The sequence below is a fragment of the Mauremys mutica genome, chromosome 11, assembly GCF_020497125.1.
Source record: "Mauremys mutica isolate MM-2020 ecotype Southern chromosome 11, ASM2049712v1, whole genome shotgun sequence".
NCBI lineage: Eukaryota > Metazoa > Chordata > Testudines > Geoemydidae > Mauremys > Mauremys mutica.
Window position 1 is genome coordinate 76,871,994 of NC_059082.1, and position 25,788 is coordinate 76,897,781.

General features: G+C 45.2%; 1 protein-coding gene across 2 annotated transcripts in view; it reads left to right on the plus strand.

The window, feature by feature from the left end:
- FOXK1 (forkhead box K1) overlaps positions 1-25,788 on the plus strand; it is a 79,023-nt gene that overhangs the window by 33,974 nt on the left and 19,261 nt on the right. For both annotated transcript variants that reach the window (XM_044980102.1, XR_006572480.1), the window contains exon 2: positions 13,879-14,076. In XM_044980102.1, the coding sequence (XP_044836037.1) occupies positions 13,879-14,076 (198 nt within the window). The remainder of the gene's footprint in view (positions 1-13,878; positions 14,077-25,788) is intronic.

Genomic DNA, 25,788 nt, shown 5'->3' on the forward strand with positions numbered 1-25,788 from the left:
ATTTTTTTTTTCTGCAGTATGTGGGAGTTTCAGGGATCCATAGCTGATGCCAACCCTGAAAAAATAATACTGCGTGACCTGTACTACTGCTTAAAGTGGTGCATCTGGTGGTCACAGTGACTTCAGCACCAGCAAGTCTGACAATAAGCAAGCGGAGCACAAAACTGCCATTTCATTGCAAAGCCTCCTGTATGAGTGCTTGAGTGAAAGAAAGGTTGCCAACACACATGCCGCACAGTTGTGGTGTATGAGTAATCTACCGCTACAAGTGGCTGTTGCTTTAACAGTTCATCCTAAACCCTGTAACAAATTCCTTGTGCATCTTCTGCACAGCATTGGCTTCTCTGTTGACTACAACAGAGTACTCTGCCTGATGACGTCAGTTGCAAACAGCGTTCTTCATTGCACGGAACTGAATGAAGGGATGTACATTCCCCTAGACCTTGTCATGGCTGGATTTCTGTTTTGTGCTGCCAGTAACTTAGACTTCCTTGAAAATACAGCAGATGCTAAAGGTACCTTTCATGCTACTGTTACGGTCGACTATCAAAAGCATATTAATGGGGACTAATTCCAGCCTCAAGTGCTGTCTGGACCAGCAAAGAACCATTCTTTGAAGGAGCTTCATGACTAACTTACATTCCTTCCAAGCTCCAAAAATTTTGAAGCCAAGAAGTCTAGTTTTCACAGGCAGAGCAGTTAAATCAACAGTTGTGCAAAAGTGGGATGCACTCCAGAGGCAAAAAATCAAGTACAGCTTCAGCAGAAGGGGGAGAAGACATATCCTCAAATAACCCAGGCATGCAGGATATACCATACCACACCACACCATTTCAGGAGAAAGATGCATCTTAACATGGCACTACATGAGATGCCAGATTGAATGACACGTGTATGTATCCTGCCAATCATACCTGCTAGCCAGGGACGGCTCTAGCTTTTTTGCCACCCCAAGCATGGCAGGGAAGCTGCCTTCGGCGGCATGCCTGTGGGAGGTCCCCGGCCCCGCGGATTTGGGGGCTTGCCTGCGGGAGATCTGCCAGTGCCATGGCTTTGTGTACCCGCCGCCGAATTGCCACAGAATCCGCAGGACCGGCAGACCTCCCTCAGGCATGCCGCTGAAGGCAGCCTGACTGCTGCCCTCGCAGGGACTGGCAGGGCACCCCCTGCGGCTTGCCGCCCCAGGCATGGGCTTGGAGTGCTGATGCCTGGAGACGCCGCTGCTGCTAGCCCCACTGATCGCTCAGTTCTGTTAACATTCCTTATGTAGCTGGAACGTATGAACAAATACATTTTGAATCAGTTCCGCAGATGTATCCTGACACTAGACATGCGTTACAGGCCTCTCAGCAGCTGCTAATGTCTGGTGATGATCTTTGTGGATGGTGGAATCTATATCCTGGTGAACTGCACACATTTTTCACAGTGATGCATGCAGTTGACTACTTTGTTGATGGTACTGATATTCCTGAGATCTGGGGGATTTTGTAGACCAACAATATTGTGAACCAGAGTCATTCATGGAAAAAATTGCAATGGACTAGAGATGTACACACCTGAACTCTTATTGCTCTTCAAAAATGCTATTTAGGTGTCTTCTTTGAAAAACATATGTATGTGTTTGAAGCCACTTCCCAAAGGGTACAGGACTTGAGAGACGAGTTCCATGCATCCAATCCACATTCTGCTCTCAGTGACTTATCATGCATGATGGAGAGCTGCAATATCTCAGACCGGATCAAGCAATTCAGTGAAGTGAAATGATTGATAAAACCCAACTTTCAGGGTGGTGTGGTGATACGTGAAAATGGTTGAGTCTTTACTGCTCTTTAGGACTTCTAATTGGAATTTGCATCTCACAGCCCTGGAAGACAGGTCATAAATGCACTGGAGTGGCTCATATGCTGAGTTTATCATAAGAAGATCAACACGACAACACATGGAGAGCTACATTGGTGGAAGTAGACAACAGAAATTGCCACAGACAAAGGGTGCATTTATGCCTGCTATTGAGGGCAAATGAACAAGCGCATCCAGAACTCCCCTCCCCTCTTGGGCATGGGAAGGTCTTGGAGGATGGACTGATCACACCAGTTATATGTGAAATACTGTACACTCCCAAATCAATTCTTCAGCTGATCAAATGCTCATGTGCAAAGACCAGATGCTTGTCACCCTGCAAATGTTTGGTCAGTAGCCTGCCTTGTATGGAGAAATGGTAGTGTGATGCAGACAGAGATCAATGTTTCTAGCAGTGGTGCCCTAGACCGAGACAATGACTTTGATTAATATAATGTTTTCAGTCCTACGTGTCAAGGCTAACTTCCATGGGATTACCAAAAATCAATATGGGCTTTTTTTTTTTTTTTTTTTTTTTTTTTAACCTAAGCAATGCATTCCTGTGTTTAAAGTATAATTTAAAAGGTTGATTTTTAAACATTCTTAGACATATATCTACGTAATTGTTCTAAGTTTGTCATGTTTGATAGCATTGTGTCCATTGGAGAAAGGGCTTCAAATGATACCAATCTGGACCCATTTACGACAACATTGTATTATCCAAATTTCCAGTAAACTGGAGGGCCTGGAGCTGGGAGCCAGGGATGATGTAGAAGCAATTTCTTTTGCCCCCTCTTCTGAATCACAGAGGGTGACACCACTGAAGTTATGATTCCATTTCCTATCTGTCACTGACTTACCCCTGGACTGAGTGTTTACTTCGTTATGCTCTCAGATGAATAGTTAGGGTTTCTGTTTAAATCTGGACATGAAGAGTTAGGGAAGGTGAGTGAGAGTGGAAGTAGTGGTAAAAGTCTTGGACCTTTGCCTCTGGGTGTTACTGCATTTTGGCTGCTCCACAATTTTGTTAAGTACTTTCCAAATCCAGAGGATGACACTGTCCCTGCCCTGAAGAAACATCCAATATAAAAAAAACACATGGGAAACAGATACAGCATACAGGTAAATTGATCATGGTGGTGATAGGCACATGCCTTATTTATTACATTGGGTTTATCTGTAGTTAAATACACACAATGGTCCCTTGTCTTTATGCTTCTCTTTCCCAACATTTGACCCTCTATCTATATATACAAATGAGTTTTTCACTCAAGAGATAAATAAATTAATTAGTTAAGTAGATGACTTGGTTTCTCAGAGGAATTGCAGATGAAATGAATCTTGGGAACAAAATGGGTTTTAAGAAAAATTTGTTGGAGAAAAAACCCAAAAGGAGTGGGAAGATATCTGTGTAAAATCAAAGTATAAAACCAGGTGTTTGAACACTACTTTCCCATATATTACTTGAAACAAGCCTCTGAAGAGCTATCCTGCTATGTGCTTGCAATATAGTTATCTACTAACGTTCATTATAGTGTCCAGCTAAAGAAGCTTTATTTAAAGTTGAAGAAGAGGCTTCACTGCACCCCTCCTGGTTTAAGACAGCTATAACTTTGTCAGAAATAATCCTTTCCGGGATGATGCTATCCATGCTTAGACTCAGGCTGAGAGCAAGTTTATTTTTGCCCGGTTAGACAAAATTTGGTTTGGCTGTGAGGATTACTGTAATGCAGAAAGTTTGACCCTTTTTGGATTCAAATAGCATAAACTACATTGGGTTTTAAAAGCTGAAGCTTGGATGTACTCTAGTCATAAAAAGGACAAATTATTTTACATATGCAGAATAAGATGTCAGTTATCAAATAATGTGCTGAGCATGCACAGTTCACCTCTTTTTTCTAATGATCAAAAGATTGTTACAATCTAGTTTCAGCAAATAACATTTAATCTGAAATATTAGTTCTCTTGTCAAAAATGGTTCCCCCATCAATTTGGAGGCAGCACTTCAAGGGATAGGTTCGTACTTGGGTCACAGTGAGGCAGATCATTGAAGTTTCTAGATAGTCTTAGGTTGGCTCTGGGCATACTGATGCCTAAATTTTACCAGTAGTTCTTCCTTTGCATTGATTGAGGCGTCTTCTTTTAGATTGCTCCTTTACACTGTGGGAACAGGGAATGGATTGCTATCTCCTAATTTGTGGGAAAATTGATTTTCATAGATGGGCCTGATTAAATTTTCCTGCTATTCACTAGATCAGGCCTACACAACATACGGCCCGCAGGCCGAATGCGGCCCACGGAGCCTCACTGTGCGGCCCGCCAGGGGATTCTAAATCCCCCCACACACGGCGCTCTGCGGGCAGTCCAGAGCCCTTTGAATTCCAGCGGGGGCCGGGATTCAAAGGGCTCTGCTCTGCCCGCTGCGGCGGGGAGCCCAGAGATCTTTAAATCCCAGCCGCGGCCGGGAATCAGAGGGCTCTGGGCTGCCGGCAGCCGCAGAGAGCCCAGAGCCTTTTAAATCTCAGCCGCAGCCGGGAGTCAGAGGGCTCTGCGCTGCCCACAGGGGCAGGGAGACCAGAGCCCTTTAAATCCCAGCCGTGGCCGGGAGTCAGAGGGCTCTGGGATGCCGGCAGCCGCGGGGAGCCCAGAGCCCTTTAAATCCCAGCCGCGGCCGGGAATCAGAGGGCTCTGGGCTGCCCGCTGCGGCGGGGAGCCCAGAGCCCTTTAAATCTCAGCTGCGGCCAGGAGTCAGAGGGCTCTGCGCTGCCCGCAGGGGCAGGGAGCCCAGAGCCCTTTAAATCCCGGCCGCAGCTGGGATTTAAAGGGCTCAGGGCTCCCCGCGGCTGCCAGCAGCCCACAGCCCTTTGAATCCCAGCCTCTGGCCGCTGATTGCCCCCTCCCCAGACCCCTGCCCCAATTGCCCCCCAGGACCGCTACCCCCTATCAAAGCACCACTGGTCCTTGTCCCCAACTGCCCCCTCCTGAGACCCCCACCTAACTTCCCCCCAGGACCCCACCCCCTACCTGTCCCTTGATAAACCTCCTGGACTCCCATGCCTATCCAATTGCTGCCTGTCCCCTGACTGCCCCTCCCAACCTCTGCCCCATCCAACCCCCCCTGCTCCCTGTCCCTTGACTGCCCCCTGGAACCCTCTACCCCTTCTCCAACCCCCAAACCGCTTACTGTGCCACTCAGACCAGCGTGTCTGGCTCCGTGCAGCTCCAGACAGTTGCTGCCATGCTCCCCCATGGAACCCACAGCCCTCTCCCACCCCCAGCACCTGCCTTCCAGATTTGAACACCTCAAAATTCAGGAGTGCTCAAGCTCGGTTTGGGCAGCTTTTACTTCATTTCTCCCAAATCAAATATACTGATCCACTGTAACTTGCTGTAGAAAAAGTAGGATAAAATTGAGCAAGAAATGCTTATTAGGACTGGAATTGCTATTTTCAACAGCCATTGCCTTTTTGTTTGTTTGAAAGGAAGACAGTGATATTGCATTGGCAAATTCCCCATAGAAAGAAAGAGTGGAACAAAAGCACCTCAACTTTTCCTCATTTATGGAGGACAGTCTTATAATATGCATCCAGATAGCCTCCAATCACACAAGCTGAAAATTGTTCCACTTTACTGCAGCTCTGTAACCATATGGGAACCAATCCTGTCTGTGTTTTGTGCACATCCAAAATTCCGGCTGAATGACCCGCCCGTGGAGCGAGTTACCAGTGACCCAGGGCTGGGGCGGCAGGAGGTGTGTGGGGGGGGCACTAGTGGGGGGGAGCCCAGGGCTGTGGCAGCAGCAGGGTGGAAGGAGGGCACTGGTGGGGAGGAAAGGGGGAAGCCCAGCGCTGGGGTGGCAGGGGGTGGGGGTGGGTGGGGGGAGAGCCCAGGACTGGGGCAGCAGGAGGGTACGGGGGGAGCCCAGGGCTGGGAATGGGGACAGCCAAATTTTTTTTTGCTTGGGGCAGCAAAAAACCTAGAGCCGGCCCTGCCGGGTTCCCCCAGCCGCCGGAGCCCCGGGCCCTTTAATTTGACCCTGAGGGCTCCCAGCCACCTCTTTAGCTGGGAGCCCCTGGTTGATTTAAAATAAAGTATCACTTCCCCACCCCCAACCTTCCTTTTTGGCCCACAGCTCTTTTGGTGGGGGCAGCGCTGGGGAAGGAGGGTTTGTTTCCGCAGGGCTGGGCGGCCCTGGGGCGGGGTGTTTCCTCGGGCTGGGAGGTTTCGGCCCTCAGCTGTTTTCTTTGGAGGAATGTGGCCCTCGCCGCTTTGAGTTGTGCAGGCCTGCACTAGATGATTATCTCAAGTTATTAGATTACCAGTTATCTTGTAGTGTTTAACACCTTTGTAAAGGCTGCTGGGGACACTCCCCACATGGTTGTTCCAGGCTACAAATGTCGGTTTTTATCCTAGGGATGAATAAAGGAAAATCGTTGGTGGCTTGGAGTAAATGTGCGGGGACTGTCCACACCAACCTGTAAAAGTGTCAGGTATCTTGAGGTAACTTGGAATAATGAACTTGACAAATAAAAAGTCTAGTGAAGACAAGATCTTTATTTTGTTATAGTGCCATAAATGTACTTGATACCTTAGGGGCTTGTCTTTACTACTGGGGTAAGTTGACCTAAGTTACGATACTCCAGCGAGGTGAATAACTTAGGTCGACTTACCCTGGTGTCTTCACTGTGCTGCGTCGACGGGAGACGCTCTCCTGTTGACTTACCTTACTCTTCTCAGGTAGGTGGAGTATTGGGGTCAATTGGAGAGCACTCTGCTGTCGATTTAGCGGGTTTTCACTAGACCCGCTAAATCAACCCCTGCTGCATCGATTGCAGCAGTGTGCATCTCCCAGTAGTAAAGACGAGCCCATAGATATAGAAATAAAACAGTGTCCCTATGCTGGGAGTTGACGTTCTAAATAGTAGCTGAAAGCTCATGTTGTTCTATGGGTGCAACTTGTAAAGTCAAAGTCCCAGAATTTAAAAACTGGATGGTAAGAGACAGCAAAACCCAGTGATGATTCAACCTGGTGATATTCCGAACAAAGAGCTCTTGAATAAAGAGTTGCTTCCATCACTTCACACTGACTCAACAGATATTTTAGGCTATAAATTAACATACAGACACATTCTTGGAATCTGATTATGTAGATTGATAGGGGTAAAAAGATAAGAATCATAGAATATCAGTTGAATGGGACCTCAGGAGGTCATCTAGTCCAACCCCCTGCTCAAAGCAGGTCCAATCCCCAACTAAATAATCCCAGCCAGGGCTTTGTCAAACCTGACCTTAAAAACCTCGAAGGAGATTCCACCACCTCCCTAGGTAACCCATTCTAGTGCTTCACCACTCTCCAAGTGAAAAAGTTTTTCCTAATATCCAAACTAAACCTCCCACGCTGCAACTTGAGACCATTACTCCTTGTTCTATTATCTGGTACCACTGAGAACAGTCTAGATCCATCCTCTTTGGAACCCCCCTGTGGTCCTTGGACTGAGGTTAGGCACAGTTATGGAGGTAGAGTTAAGGTTGTTTTTTGAATGACTCTAAGAAGGCTTGTAATGAAAACCTTGCAGCTAGTTATGACAGTGGCTCTGTTACCATCACAGTTGTTGCTATGATTGGCACTCTGGCAGTGTGATTTTTCTAAGTGAACCCTAGAAATGCCATTATTACTTGTGTGTGATCCCATTCCCCTAAGTATATTTATAATGAAGCATTGCATAAAATACACTTCGTCCCCAACCCCATCATAGTGCCACTCTGAAATGCAGATGCTGTTAGTGTGCAAACTCTTTTGTTTCTGAACCTTCTGAGTACAGTGGGATCCTGTGCTATGACAAGATAAGGAGGATAAGCACAGGTGACACCGACTTGCTGGTGATGAGTAATGTATACTAGACCTACCTATAGTTTATTTAAATTTTTGTTCCTGTTTTGTATTTTTCCTACAGTGCCTACTATCTGACAAACTGTAACACTTTAAATCTAGAGTCCTTCACAGTCAGTGTCTCTTCTTCATTTTGTCATCTTGCTTTTCTGTGGTGGTTTAACTTGAATTATTAATGGTTCTATTAATCTTTACTTTCAAACATTATTTCCTGGCTCTTTTAATCTCTAATGTATCTTCCCTTTTCCATTATGCATCAGAGCTTAACAGGAGCCATTGGGTCTTGAATGCCACACAGTGTGCTTTCAGAAAGAAACCAGGCTGTAGTATCCTCTTTCTAGCCTATGTAAGTGTTTTGTCTAATGTCTGTCAGTTCAATATAGAATCATGTAGTGGTAAAGACCTTTCATTGTGGTTTCTTTACTTTCAAACAATTTCCACTACAGTCTGCCTTTTTGGGGGGGGGGGGTGTTTTATGTAAAGTCTAGTGTTTCCTACCATTTTATTTGCAGATCTTACATAGATGAAATGCTTGTGGTCACTATCGTTGGTTCACCACATGAACGTTGCCTTGACGTATGCTGTGTTGTCCAGGGTGAGGAGGATGGCTAGGAACTTTTTGAAAAGCCTTGTCTTTTCTATGTGGTGATACCAGCAGCACCCTGTAATCAGGGGCAGGAGCCATCTCCATGATGCAACCATTGTAGCCTATCTGTTGCCTTGTGCAGCAGGGGCATAGCAACCACTCTGGAAGTTATGCAGGCAGTGAACAGTCAGTTTCCTTCAACTTGCTTTTATGCGTTTTCTGGAGGTGCAGTTAGATGGAGAGACCTAGCTGTTTAAAAAAACAAAACTAAAAACCCACAAAAACCAATTGTCAGTCATTGCAAGGCGTACGAACCTCTCTCCTACAGGAAATTAAGGTGTAAATTATGGTGTGTGTTGTAACAGTATGCCACTAACTGGCAGATAGTTATATGGCCAGTTATTATGGGATATAACTACTGCCTGTAGCAAGTGTTGAGTAAAACTTAGTGCTTTATAGAGCACAAATGTGGTCTGCAATCATATTAACTGGGAATTCCAAAGGCATCTGAAGGAGGCTACTGTTACGTTGTATCTAATCTGTGCTTTCACAAAGTGGTCTCTCCTTTGATGGAAACATTAGAGAATATTGGCTGGTAGGAGTCCTTGAAGAGATGTGCAGTATGAATCAAATACTGTAACTTATTTAAAGCTTTTTAACAGATTTTTATTTATTTATCTTTTTAGAAATAAACATACAGTCCTGATTTATCAGAGGGGTAGCTGTGTTAGTCTGGATCTGTAAAAAGCGACAGAGTCCTGTGGCACCTTATAGACTGACAGAAGTATTGGAGCATAAGTTTTCGTGGGTGAATGCGTCTGACGAAGTAGGTATTCACTCACGAAAGCTACCCACAAAAGCTTATGCTCCAATACTTCTGTCAGTCTATAAGGTGCCACAGGACTCTTTGTCGCTTTTTAGTCCTGATTTAGTGCTGAGTGTACTGCTCTGCTATCTGTTCCTTTGAAAAAGCATAAACCCAGGCACCTGCAAATCCCACATTGGTATACACATCCCCTCTCATTCTCTGCCTTCTTCTCAAATAAATCCACCTCATATCCTAAACTTCAATGTAGATTTAGGGTGGACTTTTTTGGTGTCGGGACGGGGAAGAAAAGTAACCAAGAGAACGTTGAAAAAGTTTAGTGTGGGGGGGAAGGCTGCATTCAGTCGCAGCATAATTGGAAACACAGAGCTTTTGCTGGTGAAAACTTAAGGAGACCTCATATGTTTCTGACAGGCTTGCTCTCCAGCTGATTTCTCACCAGCACATGTCCATAATAATTAGTGAATGTTTGCATACTGTTGTGAAGCACTAGCTCAAACAGTGTGAATAATCAGTAATTCAGGTAGACTAGCCAATGTTAGCAGCCTCAAACAGAACCAAACCTTAACAGCAATTCTAGGCACAATGTTCTCCTTCGGGGCCTGATCCTACTATAGGAGACTCACCTCAAACTCAGTGGAGGTTGATGGGAATCTGGGGTGCATGCTTCCTGGTGGCATTGATTCCTTAAGCCCTGGCTACATTAGAAAAAAATTGTAACCATGTTTAGGTGTGTAGCAAGATGCAGCTGTAATGGTATTCTGTAGCATAAACTAGCTACCAGCTTTTTAATCGGATTTAGATGATAGGGCTTGACACAATTTAATTACCATATCTTGGCTAGCACGTTCCTGCCATTTCTACTACTGGCGGAGGTACAGCTGTGGAAAGTTATAAGAAAAGTCAATGTAGACAAAGCCTTGATAAGCAAAGTGCATTAAGCAAACCTACCTTATCTGATTTTTGTAACACAGTTTTCTGACAAAATATCCATCTCTGTGCTAGCTAGGGAGACTGTGCTGAAACTGGTTGTAGTTCTCAAGGTCCTGCTCCAGTGGAGAGGGAAGCCTTACAGTTAACATGAAATCGTCACAGCAGCAAATGGATTGATCTTTAGCTCATGCTATAGGCCCAGCGCTCCTATTTCTACCCTTCCCTTCCAGTTTGAAGGTGTGGCTAAGACATGTGACTGAATTAGATTGCCGCAGGTAGGGCTAGAGAGCCAAAGCAATGTTAAATGGTCTGCATCTAAACATACCTTTATAGTGGGATAGTTCATACTCTGTAACCCATATTTATTTGTGACAGGGAGCTGCAGCATTAAAATACAAAGCAATCGAAGCAGAGTTATCTAGAAAGCCTAAAAAATATAAGGCAAACCAAAGGAGCGTGGTAAAAAGGAAACAAGAAGGGCATGGCGTCCCTCTCAAGGAGCTAAGAGCGGCTAAAATACACACACTACTGAGAGAGGAGCCGTGTTGAATAGTGGAGAAGCTGTGTGGCCTGAGGACTATTCCTGCAGAAATGAGGTGAAACAATGGAGTGGATTAAGTCATGCTGGCTCCCAGATGCCCGTTGGGATGAGGCTGAAGTAGAAGGTCTAGCATATACCGTTGCTGTTCATATATACCTGTCCTGCACAATGATGCCATCGGGCCTTGTGCAATTAAACCTATTAAGATCAGCAACAGCTTGGAACCACTAAAAGCTTGGGAAACCATATATTTCTTCAGTCTTGACACAAATGAGGGGACAGACTGGGCATCTGATATTATAATAGAGAATTCCATAACACTGAAATGAAGGGTGGTCTGTCCTCATTAAGGAGTTTTAAATATGTCTAAACATTGCATTTACTAGTTTAAAACCTTAGTCTGTGATGCTCATTGCAGTCTGATATTTTGCTTTCTGTGAGGAAACCCATGGTGCGTACAAAAGCTTAACCCTGAGTGTTCTCTCAAAAGCCTGTTGTGGGCTGGTCATGCTGGGCTTTGTCTGTTACACCCCTGTAAGGTGTCTGGGACTAATAGTCTGTTGTGTCAAATGGCTCTCTCTCAGCAAAACTGCAGGGGAGCATGTCTTGAAAGGTTCAATAAACATGGCTGGGTTGTATTGCAGGTGCTGATTTTTCTATTTAATGCATTGCTGAGTGCAGGTGGCAGGGCCTCTGCAGTGAATTCAGTACAACACAAGCTCCTGCCATATTCAGCAGAGCCATTGTGCTTCCAAGTTCCTGAATACTGAGCAAACTCACTTGGGAGATGAAATGAGGAGGAGCAGCAGGAGCTTCACATCCCAGAAAGCTAACTCCGCGCTACTCATTGCTGATTCCTTAAAAGCACCCTGGGGAGAAGTGAGCTGTGTCATCAGTGAGAAACTGAGATATTTCTTCCATATTGGGTCTAGTAGCAAATTGTTCTCCTGCCATCAGCACTAGAAACACTAGTGTAACTCACTCACAGGTGTTCTTATCACCATATCCTCTAATTCTGCAGGGTTTAATAACACCAAAGTTACAATACTGGTGCCCAATCTACTCTGGTGTTCTGGCATTGCTAGCACATGTGAAGCTGCACCAAACTGGTGCTAGAGAAATGATGTAGATTCCTTCATTTTCTCACTGTAGACAAGACCTCCGCATAATTATATTCTGCTGACTTTTTCCACTCTGAAGCCCGCTACCCTCTCCTGCCTCCCTGATGCTGGTACAAGCAAAAATGGTCATGCAGTGATCCATGGACTGCTCATATTGATTATATATTATTGCCTAATTTAGAAGTGTGATAAGGTGGAATGTGCAGCACACTAACTTTTACAGCCTGATATATCTTGAAAACACTAAATTAAAAAGTTCCATTTAAACATGGAAAATGCCGGAAAGTTTACTTCCCACTGAATTTCCCAATGCTTCTCTAGGGCTGTACTGAGGTTTGTGATGACAATTTGTACTAGATAAAATGAAAGACCGCTACCAAGGTCCTGGTGGCTTACAGAGTGCTGTTCTGGCTGCGTTAGTCACTTCCCTTTGGACTGTATGGCTTAGTATCTGTCACTAAATAGGCTCTTCTGTTGCTGATCAGAAACCAGTTTGATCAGTGATAACCCATTAACACTGCCTCATGCGGTTTATTGGGTAAATTTTGCCTAATGTGCTGTGGTATGAACAGAGAGATGTCACTGACTGTAATTTTCACATTGCATATAACAGTTGTCCAGGTTACACCGTAAAGGCTTTAAGTGCTTATTGCTCGGTCATTGGTCCTCATGGCTCTTCTGCTTCGTATTGATTGGGGATTGGGGATTTTTGGAAACTAGGGATGTAAATACCATTTAAAAAGTTAACAGTTTAAACAATTAAATATTTTGTTTAAACAGTTAACTGGTTAAGTGGCTGGGCCAATCCTGCCAGCACGGCCGGGGCCAATCCGGGCGGGGCCGAGCAGCGTGGGGCTGGGCGGTGCAGGGCTGGCCGGGGGTTAACAGTTAAGGCAGGTTAACCAGCAAGACTCATGCTTACTGGTTAACCGGTTAATGTTTTACATCCCTTTTGGTAACCTGATGAAAATCGTTATTGTAAGAAACTACATGGGGGGAATAGCTCAGTAGGTTGAGCGTTGGCCTGCTAAACCCAGGGTTGAGTTCAGTCCTTGAGACGGCCACCTAGGGATCTGGGGCAAAATCTGTACTTGGTCCTGCTCGTGAAGGCAGGGGCCTGGACTCGATGACCTTTCAAGGTCCCTTCCAGTTCTAGGAGATTGGTATATCTCCAATTATTACCTTATTACCCAACAAAGTAAATAAGGAAACGTTGTTTACTACTTCCTGTAACACGAGAACTAGGGGCCACCAAATAAAATTAGTAGGCAGCAGGTTTTTGTGTGTGTGTGTGTGTTTTTTTTAAAAAGGAAACATTTCTTCACACAATATACATTCAACCTGTGGAACTCTTTGCCAGAGGATGTTGTGAAGGCCAAGGCTATAACAGGGTTCAAAAAAGAACTAGATAATATCATGGAGGATAGGTCCATCAATGGCTATTAGCCAGCATGGGCAGGGATGGGTGTCCCTAGCCTCTGTTTGCCAGAAGCTGGAAATGGGTGACAGAAGATGGATCACTTGATGATTACCTGCTCTGTTCATTCTCTCTGGGGCACCTGGCATTAGCCACGGTTGGAAGACAGGATACTGGGCTAGGTGGACCTTTTGCTCTGACCCAGTATGGCTGTTCTTATGTTCTTGATTCACTACTTGGCCTAAGGCAAGTCACTTAACTTTTCAAAACCTCAGTTAATGTATGTATAAAATGGGCATAATAATACTTATCCTCACAGGGGTGCTGTAGGCTTCAGTGTGGTTTAGGATTCTGGGAGGAAAAGTGCTGTAGAGAGGTCTAAACTCTTAACATATTAATTCATTAGTGCTACACACTGATCACTCTCGTTAGAGTGTGTATGGTAACACCCATTGTTTCATGTTCTCTGTGTATCTATATATCTTCCTACTGTATTTTCCAGTGCATGCATCCGATGAAGTGGGCTGTAGCCCACGAAAGCTTATGTGCAAATACATTTGTTAGTCTCTAAGATGCCACAAGTACTCCTGTTCTTTTTGTGGATACAGACTAACATGGCTGCTACTCTGAAACAGATCGAGTACCTCTCTGCATGGACTTGCATGTTCCATCCAGTTGGTTTATGCTCAGTACATTGATCCTTTCTCTCTCTTTCCCTTTTGCAGGTGTACTTTCCGATTCCCTAGCACAGTCATAAAGATCCAATTCACATCTTTATACCATAAAGAGGAAGTGAAGGAGGAAGCTTCATCACCTCCCCTTCGGCCGCTTTATCCTCAGATATCACCTCTGAAGATACACATTCCGGAGCCGGATCTCCGGAGCTTGGTCAGCCCCCTGCCCTCCCCCACTGGCACTATCAGGTAAGGTGCCTGCGATACAGGGTGCAGAGAAGGTTCTGGGCTTCCCTCCTTGTTGTCGCTGGAGATTCCGTCCACATCCTCCAAGCACGAACGTAGCATTGGTTACCCAGTACACTTAATACATGAAATGGTGCTTGGGGTGTGGGTGGGGATGTGGGAGGGCTGGGGGAGCGGAGGATGGAGAAGAGCGGACCGGGCCAGGCTGGGCAGGATTTTTGATGGCATGCTGCTGCCTGCCGGGACTCTGGCAGGCAGCAGCGTGCCATTAAAAATTGGCTCGCGTTCTGTCTTTGGCGTGCGTGCCATAGGTTGCTGAACCCTGTTCCAGATCATGGAAGCTACTTAAAGATGAATTGAAAAGTCCTGGGGGTGAGGGATAGAGATTTAAGATCTCAAATCATTTGTATAATAAATGCGTAGAACTAAAATTAAAGAATGAGAAAAGGGCATAGAGTGAGACCTCTTTGATGGTCTAGGGATGATCTGTTCCATTAAGTGCTCCCTAGATGTGTTTGCCTGCTATGTTGCATTATTTGTTATACATTTTATTTTCATTTCCTTTTTCTTTTTTTTTTAAATTGGAGCCAACGTGTTCCCTGAAGCTAGGGTAAAGGTAGCCGGTCAGTAAGGAGAGGGAACAATGTTGTCAGACACTTGGTCCACTGATAGACTACGGAGATTTGAGAATTAATAAATGTGTATTTTCTATTATGTAGATTATTAATAAAGGTTCAGAAGCTTTGCTAATCAGAAAATCAAATAATTATTTTCTTGCTTCTCAGCCAAGAGTTGATAGTGAAGAGCCAAAGTGAGATCTTCTAATGCTAAGCGTCTTTACTTGCACAAAGTACAGTACATTTACTGTTACAGTAGGAGATATTATAGTTGTCAAAACAACCAGAGTATGCTTGATGTAATAGCCTTGGTTTGTTTTTTCTGATTCACCAATTTGTAAAATGTGGTAATGCACAATGGATCTCTGACTTGTTAGCGCTAATGCAGTTAGTATATTAACTTGAATGACTTGGACGTCATGAAGGCAGTGTTTGGCTTTGCCTGGGATTGGAAGCACATTGCTTGTTGGGTAAGCTTTTTCCTCTTTGCTAAGTTGCGCAGCTGTGTAGTGTAAATACTCAAGAAGGAGGGGGCTGGTGGTGGGTGTGGTTTTGAGTCCTCTGTTCAGGCTGCATTTTTAGTTTATATTCAGCCTCTTTTAAATGTAGCTAGTTGCAGCAGGGAGCTGGAGGAAGGTAGTGTCGTTGTCCATTTCCATTGTCATTTTGTGTCAGGCAGCACAGTGTGGCTTACGTTCCTCACAGAGGGTGCACCTTTGACTCTGGTATATGTCTGCAACTGATACATGACTCCACTCGATTTTTTTTTTTTTTGGCATAGGGAGAGAGTGGAAATAGTAGTGTTGAATTTTGCTCTGCCCCAGCAGAGATGATTCACCAAAGATGATTGATGTTTGCATCCGTTTGCCATAGCAGAAGCAAATACAGCAGAGTCTTCGAAAACCTCAAAAGACTTCTGAGGTTTTGCTTGCCCAGATGCCTTTCGTTTTGTGTTCCTCTTGATGGGGAGGAGCTGACATGTTTGTAAACATCCCTGTTCTGCTCCTCACCCCCTCCTTCTCTCCACCCTCATATCCTGTCTTTCGTGTTTCAGGAAGTGAATGAGATCTGCGTGTTTTTTTTTTCCTTGAGAGAGTGAATGTTCTTCGCTGAGCAGATAAACTGGATCTCCAGAATGCGAACTTCTCCCAGGGCCCCGTGTCCCTGTGTTGGGTTGTTAGCTGCAGCAACTGCCTTTGTCCCCTTTCGAAGAATGTTTTTGAGGCCTGGAGAGAGCTCAGAGCTTGAGCCCTCCCCTGTTTATTCCCTCCGTGTGTTGGGAGGAGGTTTTCATTAGCTCAGCTCCCCTCCCTCTCTCCTCCCTTTCCAGTATTAACTTTCCAAATTTGGTGTGCGTTTGGCTTGCCCTTTCCTGATTGGTCAATGGAAAATGGTTGTAGTTTGTAAATCCTAGGTCGGGCTTGTTTCCTTTTTGGAAAGTGGCCCCTGCTCCTCCCCCTCCATCCGTCCCACACTTTCTGTGTTGGTTTGTGGTACTGTACCTGCAAGAACAAACACACAGGCACTGCTCAAAACAAACAGTCCCCGCCCTGCCCTCCTGACCCCATCTCTCTATCTCTCTGCCTTTCTGTTTACATTTTAGCTTGCTTCTCTGCAGGTTCTCCACTGCAGGCCTGGGTTTTTTTTTCCAGCCTATTTATTTTCTCTCCCAGACGTGCACCACCTAGAGAGGGAATGAGCTTTATTTAAACAAAATCAAATCTGCCAACCTCAGCAGCTCTGCAGTGTGAGACCACCTTGCTTCTAGGAGGAAATGAGTCCACTCTTTGCTTAGTCAGGGGTACTTTGTCTCCAAGAGCTACCATCTGTAAACGTGGTTGAATCCTGTTTTGAAGTTGTATGGCTTCAAGGGAAAATGTATTGGCTGGCAGCAGACTCTGTGAGCGTCTGAGAGACAGACCCTGGTGCTATTTCCTCCTGTTTCAGTTCAGAATTCCTTTAAAAATCACTGCTGTGTTCTGCCTTGCTGGTGCCAAGATGGAAAAGAAACCCAGATAGGTCTCAGTCAATAGGAAGCTGATAAAACAGCCTGATCATAAGAACATGGCACTCAGTCAGGCAGAAAAAATCCTTTTCTGTTGATTCAGGGCACTGAATAACTTCTCTGTGGATGAGACCATGTGCTGTTAGGCTAAATTCAGTCTGTGAAATACACCTAACTGTCACAATAAATCTCAGGAATTATGGGACTACCTTTGATGCAGGGCTTTCAAGCTCTGGTGCTCCATTACAGATATCCTCTTTTAATATCACACACCTTATTGTAACCCTTGAATTCCTTGAGTGTACTGCAAAATCCGACTGAATTAGAAGTCCTAGTTATGCCATAGATTACTCTCATTCACCATGAATGCATTTTCAGGGTCATGTAACCAGATCTTTAGACTGGATTGTCTTTGTAGTGCAGACAAGCCTTAGAGATGACGTTTGGTGTGGAGTTATTTTCCATGCACCTACTTGCCATCACTTCGAGATGCAATTTAAAAACGTTTAAATCTTTTATTTTAATCTGGCTTTGTTACTAATAACCCCATAGTAACTTAACTCTGTTTTTTGAAACTTGGAATTTGGTCAGCATTTCTGAAAATGGGGGCAGTTCTGTTAGTACTTCAGGGTCAACACTGAATCAGTGTAGGAGTAACAGTAGGCTCTGGCATCCTGTCTTGTACTCATTTACTTCAGTTTCTGAAAGGGACACTGTTTTTAAAGAAAAGAAAAAGTGTATACAAAATCAATTGTAAATGGTCATGAAATTTAGGGAAAATACTTACTGTTTTTTTTTATTTAGTTCTAAGTATTGTCTTGCAATTTTTCAAACTCTCTCTTATTATGTTGTCCACTTTCTTAAAAACAGACTTTATCATGGACACTTGACCACCTAATTGCAAGTCTTCCCCCTTGCGGCTGTTATTCTTGGTTACAAACTTTGTCACAGTTGAAACTTTACACCCCAAATCACCTGACATGAAGAATTTGAAGCACTGCTGCTGGATGAAGAGTGGCATGAATTTTTCAGTTCACTTGGTTGGAAAGACTCTGGAGACCCTAGGCGATTGGATATAATGAGCAGCAAATTTCCTAGCCTGTGTTTCTCACCACTGTTTCAGCTCTGCAGAGCAGCCTTTGTAAGTTCTCTGTGGACCACAGTTTGAGAATTAGGTCTTGTCTACATGGGTTTAACCTAAGCTGTGATTTTAAACCAGTATTTGTTAAACCAGTGAAAAACCCTGTATGGACACTTATTTTGATAGAAGAGCGGCTTACTTAAATTTAACTTAAAGCTGGTCATAATCGACTTAAGCTAAACCAAAAAAGCCACTCTTTATACCAGAATATGAATGTCTATACGGTGTTGTAAGTTTGTGTGTAGACAAGGATGTGCTGTGTTATTGCCTGAGGACCCAACAATGTAACTGTAAGATGACTGTCAGCAGGAAGGAAAACTGACTAGTCTATTCTCGTCCAAATTGAGTGAGTTAATGGCATAAGTCAGGGGTGGCCAAACAGCAGCTCATGAGCTGCGTGTGGCTCTTTTACAGTTAAAGTGCAGCTCCTGGTGACCCTCCCCACCCCCCCAGTTCCCTCTAAGCTGTGTGCCCACACAGCAGCCTATTAAGTACCATGCAGGTGCTCAGGGCTGCGGCGGGGAGAGATGCCTCTCCCCCAGCCCTGGACATGCTGCAGTGGATAGAGGCGCCCCTCCCCTGGACCTGCCGTGTACGGGGAAGAGGCACCTATCCTGCAGCCCCAGAGCTGCCATGGTGGGGAGAAGCACTTCTTCCCCCCCAGCCCAGGTGCTGCTGTGGGGAGTCCTCTCTCTTTCTCCTCCTCCCCCCCCTCCATCTTAGCCCTGGGGCAGCCTGCACCCTCAGCCCCTCATTCTCAGCCCCACCCCAGAGCCCACACCTGAACCCTCTACCTGAGCCCCTTCCCATGCTCTGAACCCCTTGGCCCCACCTCCGCCACATGAATTTTGTATGTGCACCAATATGGAGTGGTGTGACACACATCACCTCCATGTTGGTTCACATAACAAATTCATTCTGCATCTGTGTAGGAAAAATTAGAGAGAACACTGCCCCCGACACCTCCCCATTTTCCGCCTACCGGACTGGTGGAGGGCGCTCAGGGCTTCTGCTGAAGCCTCGAACCTTGGCTGGCTCGTCCTGTGGGGTTGAAGCCCTGAGACCCTCCACCCTGCAGGACTGAAACTCCGAGCCTCAGCAAGTGCCTCCCGTGGGGCAGAAGCCACAAGCCCTGGCAGGCGTGCGCCAGCTTTCAAACTTCTGAAGGTTGTCGTATGCGGCTCATAGGGTCAGTACGTTTGGCCACCCCGGCATAAATAATGAAAGGTAGGATTTTAAAAATGTATTCATTTTTAATAATATTGGCTCTGGCTAGTAAAGTGGGGAACTTGAATGAATTGAATTGCTAGATCTTCAGAGACTTGCATATTATGAAGTGTGCTATGCAAATTCTAAAGCATTATGGGCAGTACAGGTGCTTTTATTCTGGTCTAATTTTTATATTTTCACAATGCAATGCTAATGATCTGTGTTATTGGGAGACAGTGTGCTCTAACAATGGAATGAGGATGAGGGTAGAACTCAGGAACTAAGTTCTAATCTTGGCCCAGCCACTGACTTGCTTTGTGACCTTGGACAAATCATTTAAAAACTCTGCCTCCATTTTTTTTCCATGTGTGAAATGTGGGTAATGGCTACTTCCTAAAAGTGTTTTGTAGATTAACTTGTGTATGGTTCTTCAAACATGCGAAGTGCTGTAGGAATGCAAGTAGTATTATGTGCAATGTTGTATTACATGTGTGAAAAGTGCTTGATGTGCCTTGCTTCCAACTCAAGCTTAGTAAGAGCCTAGTTGCCTTGGACAGAATATAGATCAGCCCTACAGTTGATCTATTTCAGGTCACTTGGGATTTAATCCAGATTGATGTTTTATTCCAGTAAGTGTGTGATGGGGAAAGCTAAGGTAACATCAAGTTCAATTGTCCAGTTATTCATCCTGTTCTAGTCATTATACCCCATAACCATATATTCCAGGATCTCCTGTGAGTTTTCCATTGCTCCAGCACTATTAACAGTTTGTAGTCAGTGAAGTACTCTGAGGGTACGTCTACACTTACCTGCCGGTTCGACGCGGAGAGTTCGACTTTTTGGAGTTCGAACTATCGCGTCTGATCTAGACGCGATAGTTCGAACTCCGGAAGCGCCGCGGTCGACTCCGGTACTCCACCTCGGCAGAAGGAGTTGGCGGAGTCGACGGGGGAGCCGCGGAGTTCGACCCCGCCGCGTCTGGACGGGTGAGTTGTTCGAATTAGGGTACTTCGAATTCAGCTACGCTATTCACGTAGCTGAATTTGCGTACCCTAATTCGAACCCCCTTCTTAGTGTAGACCAGGCCTGAGATAGGTATTTTGTGGACTTCCTGTGTTGTCTCAGCCATTCAGTACTCTGTGGGAACAGAATATTCAGCATGGTGACTTGGTGATTCCCCAGAATTGGGGGAGGGATGATTAAAAATAGCAGGTGTTCAAGCTGCAAGCCAAATAACCGGACACACGCACACATATTGGCAAGGTTCACCAGGCTTGGGAATTCCTGTGCATGGTTTATTTCAGATGGAGGCCATGTGCTAAAGGAGAAGCAGCAGAGGTGTCACTAGCAATACAGGCACTTCCTCTTCCTTCTCTCTCTCCTGATCAGCGCTGGAATAAAGACTTCATTGATTCCAAGGGCAGAGTGATCTCACTTCTTTTTAGAAGGGGAGCCACTGGAGCTGCGGACGTACTAAGAGATTGAGTCTTTGTGGGTAGTTTTAACTTTCCCTGGTTGTGGCTTGTTCCGATTTGTTTTTCTTCGATATTTAACCAGGCAGACCTGTTCTGAGACGCATCCCTCGCTTCAAAATCCAGTTTGGTTTGGCAGCCTCACCATTCATGATTACATTTCTGAAGCTTGTCTAAAACATGCAGCATGCAAGGACCTGCCTTTTTTTGAGTTACATTTTCGGGTTTAGGCTGTGAGAGGCTGGGGAGGAAGAAGCTGATGGAGGATTCCTTGCCCCTTATATCTGACTGGTGTAGCATGGAAACTGTTGGTTCTCAGTTATTTTGCAAGCCAAAGCATTGTACTTTGACCCAGTGCTTGCTTATTGCTTGTGAAAAGGCTCCTACGTCGTTTGGTGCCTCTCATGGAGGCTCACAGAATGGAGCATTCAAGTGTCTGTGACTTTTAATTGCAGAAAATGAAGTTGCATATCCAAAGAAAACAAGCTACCGTATCTGTTTTGGGGAGAAGAGGAAAGCTTGGCAGTTGGCCATAAATGAGAATTCTCCATTTGTACTGAATGGACATGAACTGCTCTCTCTTAGGCTATGTCTACTCTGCAACTGGGCTATGACTTGCAGCTTGTGCAGACATACCCACGCTAACTTTAGTCTAGCTCGCTTGTGAAGAATGGTCGTGAGGATGTGGCGGTGCAGGCTTTGGCAGCCTGCCTCCCCCTCCTCCCTGTACATACCCACTTGTGCAGCCAACTCCATCTTGTCCTCACTGCTGCTTTTTCACAAGCTAGCTAAATTAAAACTAGTGTGGATATGTCTACACAAGTTGCAAGTCACAGTCCAGCTGCAGTGTAGACATAGACTTAGGGCTGGTCTACAGTAGGAACTTGCATCGGTATAACTATATCTCTCGGCGTATGAAAAGTCCACACACCTGAGAGACGTTGCTATACCGACCTAACCCCTGGTGTAGACAGTGCTAGGTTGCCGGAAGAATTCTTCTGTCTACCTAGCTACCGCCTCTCTGGGAAGTGGAGTACCTACACAGATGGGAGAGCCCCTCCTATGGACATAGGTAGTCTCTACACTGAAGTGGTGCAGCTGTGTTGCTGTAGTGTTTTAAGTGTAGACATACCTTTAGAAAGAGACAGGAGCAAGGCAGATTGCCAGCTTAGCATGGGGGAAGATTGCTTCATTGCTGTCTTTGCTGTATCTGCTTTGTGGATTCATTCTCTGAAATGTCTGTCAGGTTCCTTTCACAAATACTGCACACATGAATATACATATATATATATGTTCGTGTCCGGGTCACCTTATTTCAACCAGTTTTTTTTCCTTTCCCTTAGCAGTGCAGGTGCCAAGTCTAGCAAACAGTCATTTAGGAGCCCAAGATGATATTTTGCTCTGCTCCCAGGGAAGACAAACAAGTGCTTTATCCATTGAATACCTGACTCAAATAAATATTTGTAGGGCTCAAGCTTCAGAAGCTATCTTCATAGAAAGGAATGGCATTAAGCACCAGCATGGCTTTGTTACGTTCTCTCACTGCACATACTTTGGGTCACAGGTGTCGTTGAACTGTTCCTCCGCGATAGGCAGTTCAGAGTCCATATGGGGGAGAAGACGAGTGCTTGGAGACGACAGAGCAATGGGTTACCCCATGGCTCTGTGCTTTCTCCAACCTTATTGAACCTTTACATCAGTGACCTGCCAACAACCGAGTTATGAAAATTCATTTACGCGGACAACATCTGTTGCGGTACCCAGGCCCAGACGTTTCACAAGTTTAATGCCACCTTAAACCGGGACATGATAAAGGTAGCTGACTACTATAAGACTTGGCACCTCCAGCCAAGTGTCATAAAAACAGTCTCCAGTTTGTTCCATCTTCATCACGCCTGCGTAACCCAAGAACTGAATGTTTACCTGAATGGTCAGCAGGCGAAGCATGAAGTAGAACCAGTCTAGCTAGGTGTGAACTTAGACCTCACACTATGTTACCATGCCCACCTGACGAAGACAGCTGCTAAAGTTAAGACGTGCAACAATCTTCTTAGCAAACTGGCAGGTTCTTCATGGGGTGCTCGTGCTCCAACTTTGTGGACGTTAGCTCTTGCCACCTTGTATTCGGTGGTGGAGTACTGCACGCCAGTTTGGAGTCAATTGTCACACACCAAACTGGTGGATACGTAGTTACATGCACATCATCTCTGGTACCCTGCATCCGACTCCGCTCCCATGGCTTCCAGTTCTGAGCAATATTGCTCCTCCTCATATCAGACGAGAGGTTGCCACTGCAAGTTACCGGAGAAAATACGTGCCAACTCAAGCCTGCCGCTGCACAATAACCTTCTTAAACCATGAGCTGCATGTTTGCCATCACGTCACCCATTATGGTCTCATCCATCACGCCAGGATGTTAGGGCGAGAGGAATGGATCTGTTATAATCCCTAGCCAGTCCCTCGTCGCCAATCCCACACTCTGCCTGCCTAGGTTTGACCTGCCTCATCGCCAGTGGTCCCTGTTGAACAGGTTCCGGATCAGGCAAGGTCTCTGTGCAGCCAACCAGTATCACTGGGGCCTTTGTGACAGCCCTTTGTGCAGCTGCGGCGCAATGCAGATGATGACGCACGTTGTCAATGAATGCCTGCTGACTAGATTCATCGGTGGCCTAGAAGACGTTCATCATGCCACTGAAGATGCCATCGCTTGGCTAGACGACTGTGCACACGCTAAAGAAACTGCCCATACTTTTGGGAAATACACCTCTACCTCAATATAACCCTGTCCTCGGGAGCCAAAAAATCTTACCGTGTTATAGGTGAAACCGCGTTATATCGAACTTGCTTTGATCCACCGGAGTCCCCACCCCCCCCGGAGCACTGCTTTACTGCATTATATCCAAATTCGTGTTATATCGGGTTGCGTTATATCGGGGTAGAGGTGTAATAGAACTTGGGACACTTTAGTCTGGCTCAGTTCTACATTAGGCCATTGCTCCTGAAGAAAATTTGGAATACATCTCTTGGGCAGTAGAATAAATCTTGTAGCTTTCATTTCAAACCACTTCAGAAATTGATATGCAAGCTACAGACATGCGAGGTATAGGTGCATCTGTAGTTTTATCAGTAAAAATTACAGTAGTATTAAAATAGATTCAGTGTCTTTTGTAGTATTTGCTTAACAAAATATTTATATCCTGCACAGTATTATCCTAGACCACATGGCTTTGGTGGTTTTTGGGGGGGTTTTTTGGGTTTTTTTTTTTTTTTTTTTTTTTGCACATCAGTCTTATAATAGGAACAGCTATATTTTTGGGAAAATAGCCTTTGTCTGTCTCTGGAGCTGTTTTTTTTTTTAGGGTGTGAGCCAATCGCAGGCTTCCCCTGGCCAGTTGCTGATGGGGATAGTGAGGAGAATTCCAGGAACTCTAGGAAACTGACAAGTCACTGCATTGTGTTTTGCTTTAAACTATACTGAACTCTAATTTTGACTTAACCCTTAGGACACTTGTCCATGCTGGGTATGTCTACATGGGGGGAGGGAAAGGGGGGAGTGGCAGAGAGTCTCAGAGCCAGGGGGGCAACTGCTGCAGGGTTTTTTTGTTTGTTTTTGTTGCATAGACCAACCCAAAACCTTCTCTCTTCCCCCTCCCCCTCTTTCCTTCCCACCCTCTTTGCAACATGAGTTCCTCCTCCTTCCTCAGTTGTAAATTTCTTGTTTTCTCAGCCCCTTCATCTCCAGCAGCACTAGGGGAACTCCCCAAAAGTAAGCTGAGAGCTTTCTTTACCTGATAGTGCCGCTGGCCCCCTGCAAAGAGCAGCTCTGAGCTTGAGTTGCATGTTCCTGATTCTGCACCCACAACTCTGAATGTGACTGTCCTTCCCAGGCCTAAAGGAGCTGTTGAAAAGTGGCAAGTTTATGTCTGGAGGAAAGGGTCCCATCATGGTAGAGGCAGGCTGGGGGAAGTCACAGTTTCCAAGCGCCATGGCCACTGCAGGTTACTCCCATTTCATTTGGAGTACTGGATAATTTCCTGTGACATCCACAGTGGGGCTGGCTAGTTTCTTAGAGTTAATAACATTTTATTCTGAAGTGGGTTTGCAAGCACAGCCCAGTTTAGTACAATGTTGAGATGACAAGATATTCTCTCTGAATTCAGGGGCCAGGTATTGCTAGTCTTTTACAAAAAATATTTCTGTTAAGAATCAAAATGCTGCGGAAACTGCAAATTTGTTTCTTGATGGCTTTTATAAAGATGGTCATGAGTTTAAATGTAACCAGCAGAATCCCAAACCTGAACAGCAGGAGCCACGTTTTCTCTGCTTATCTTCAAGGATCAATTTGTTACCTGTCTGAACGGCATAAGCATTCTGTGTACAAGCCTTGAAATTACACCACGTCTTAGTAAAAGCACAAGAAAGATGCACCCTTTTTAAAGTGCACAGATTTATTGGAGGAGCTCTGGCCTCTCCATTTCTTCTCTGACTTGGTTTTTAACAGTTTTGTTTGTGGCATACTGATGTGGTGTGATCACAAATGGTTAGCAATATCAGCACAACTCTTAATCCTTAATCTCTTTCTAGTCTGCATATTTTCACAATCCTAATCACCAAATGCAACAATTAAAAGAAGCACTACTGCTGCTTGGGAATGAGCGTTCTTGTCTCCCTTAATTAAGTCGTCTTTCTGTGAATCGTACCAAGAAGAAGCTATTCAGGGGCCATTTGGTTGCCTCCTTTATTGGGGGAAGGCATGAGCAAAGAGTTGCATCTTAAATTGCACTCAGAGATGAGACAAGAACTCATCCTGGTCTCTGGGGTCAGGAGTTTCATAACCATGGGTCCTTCACTAAAAACACCTTGCTCCTTAAAAGCTTCAGCCTGAGCTTCTGAATGGTAATGTTCCTGTTGAGTGTAGGATTCAGAGTGGATGCGACAGGAGAGGTCGCCCTTGAGTTAGCTTGTACTGTCGAAAACTTTGCGATGCTGTGAGCCTGGTTAGTCTGTCTCAGTGTGTGTGTCTTCCTATCCCAAGGAAACTTTCTGTGATCCATTGTTAAAATAAATCAGCCCGATGCCGAGTTTAGCAACACGGCCATTTTCAGGAAGCAGGAGTGAGAAGCAGTAGTTTCCAGTTTACATTGATAGCTGCATTTGAAAATTGTTCTTTATAATTGGCACTTAAACTTACTGCTGTTGGTGGCCATTTTGCTGAGAGGAGAATCGTTTGTGACAGCAGTACCTAAACCCACTACAGGGAACTAGGCGTCT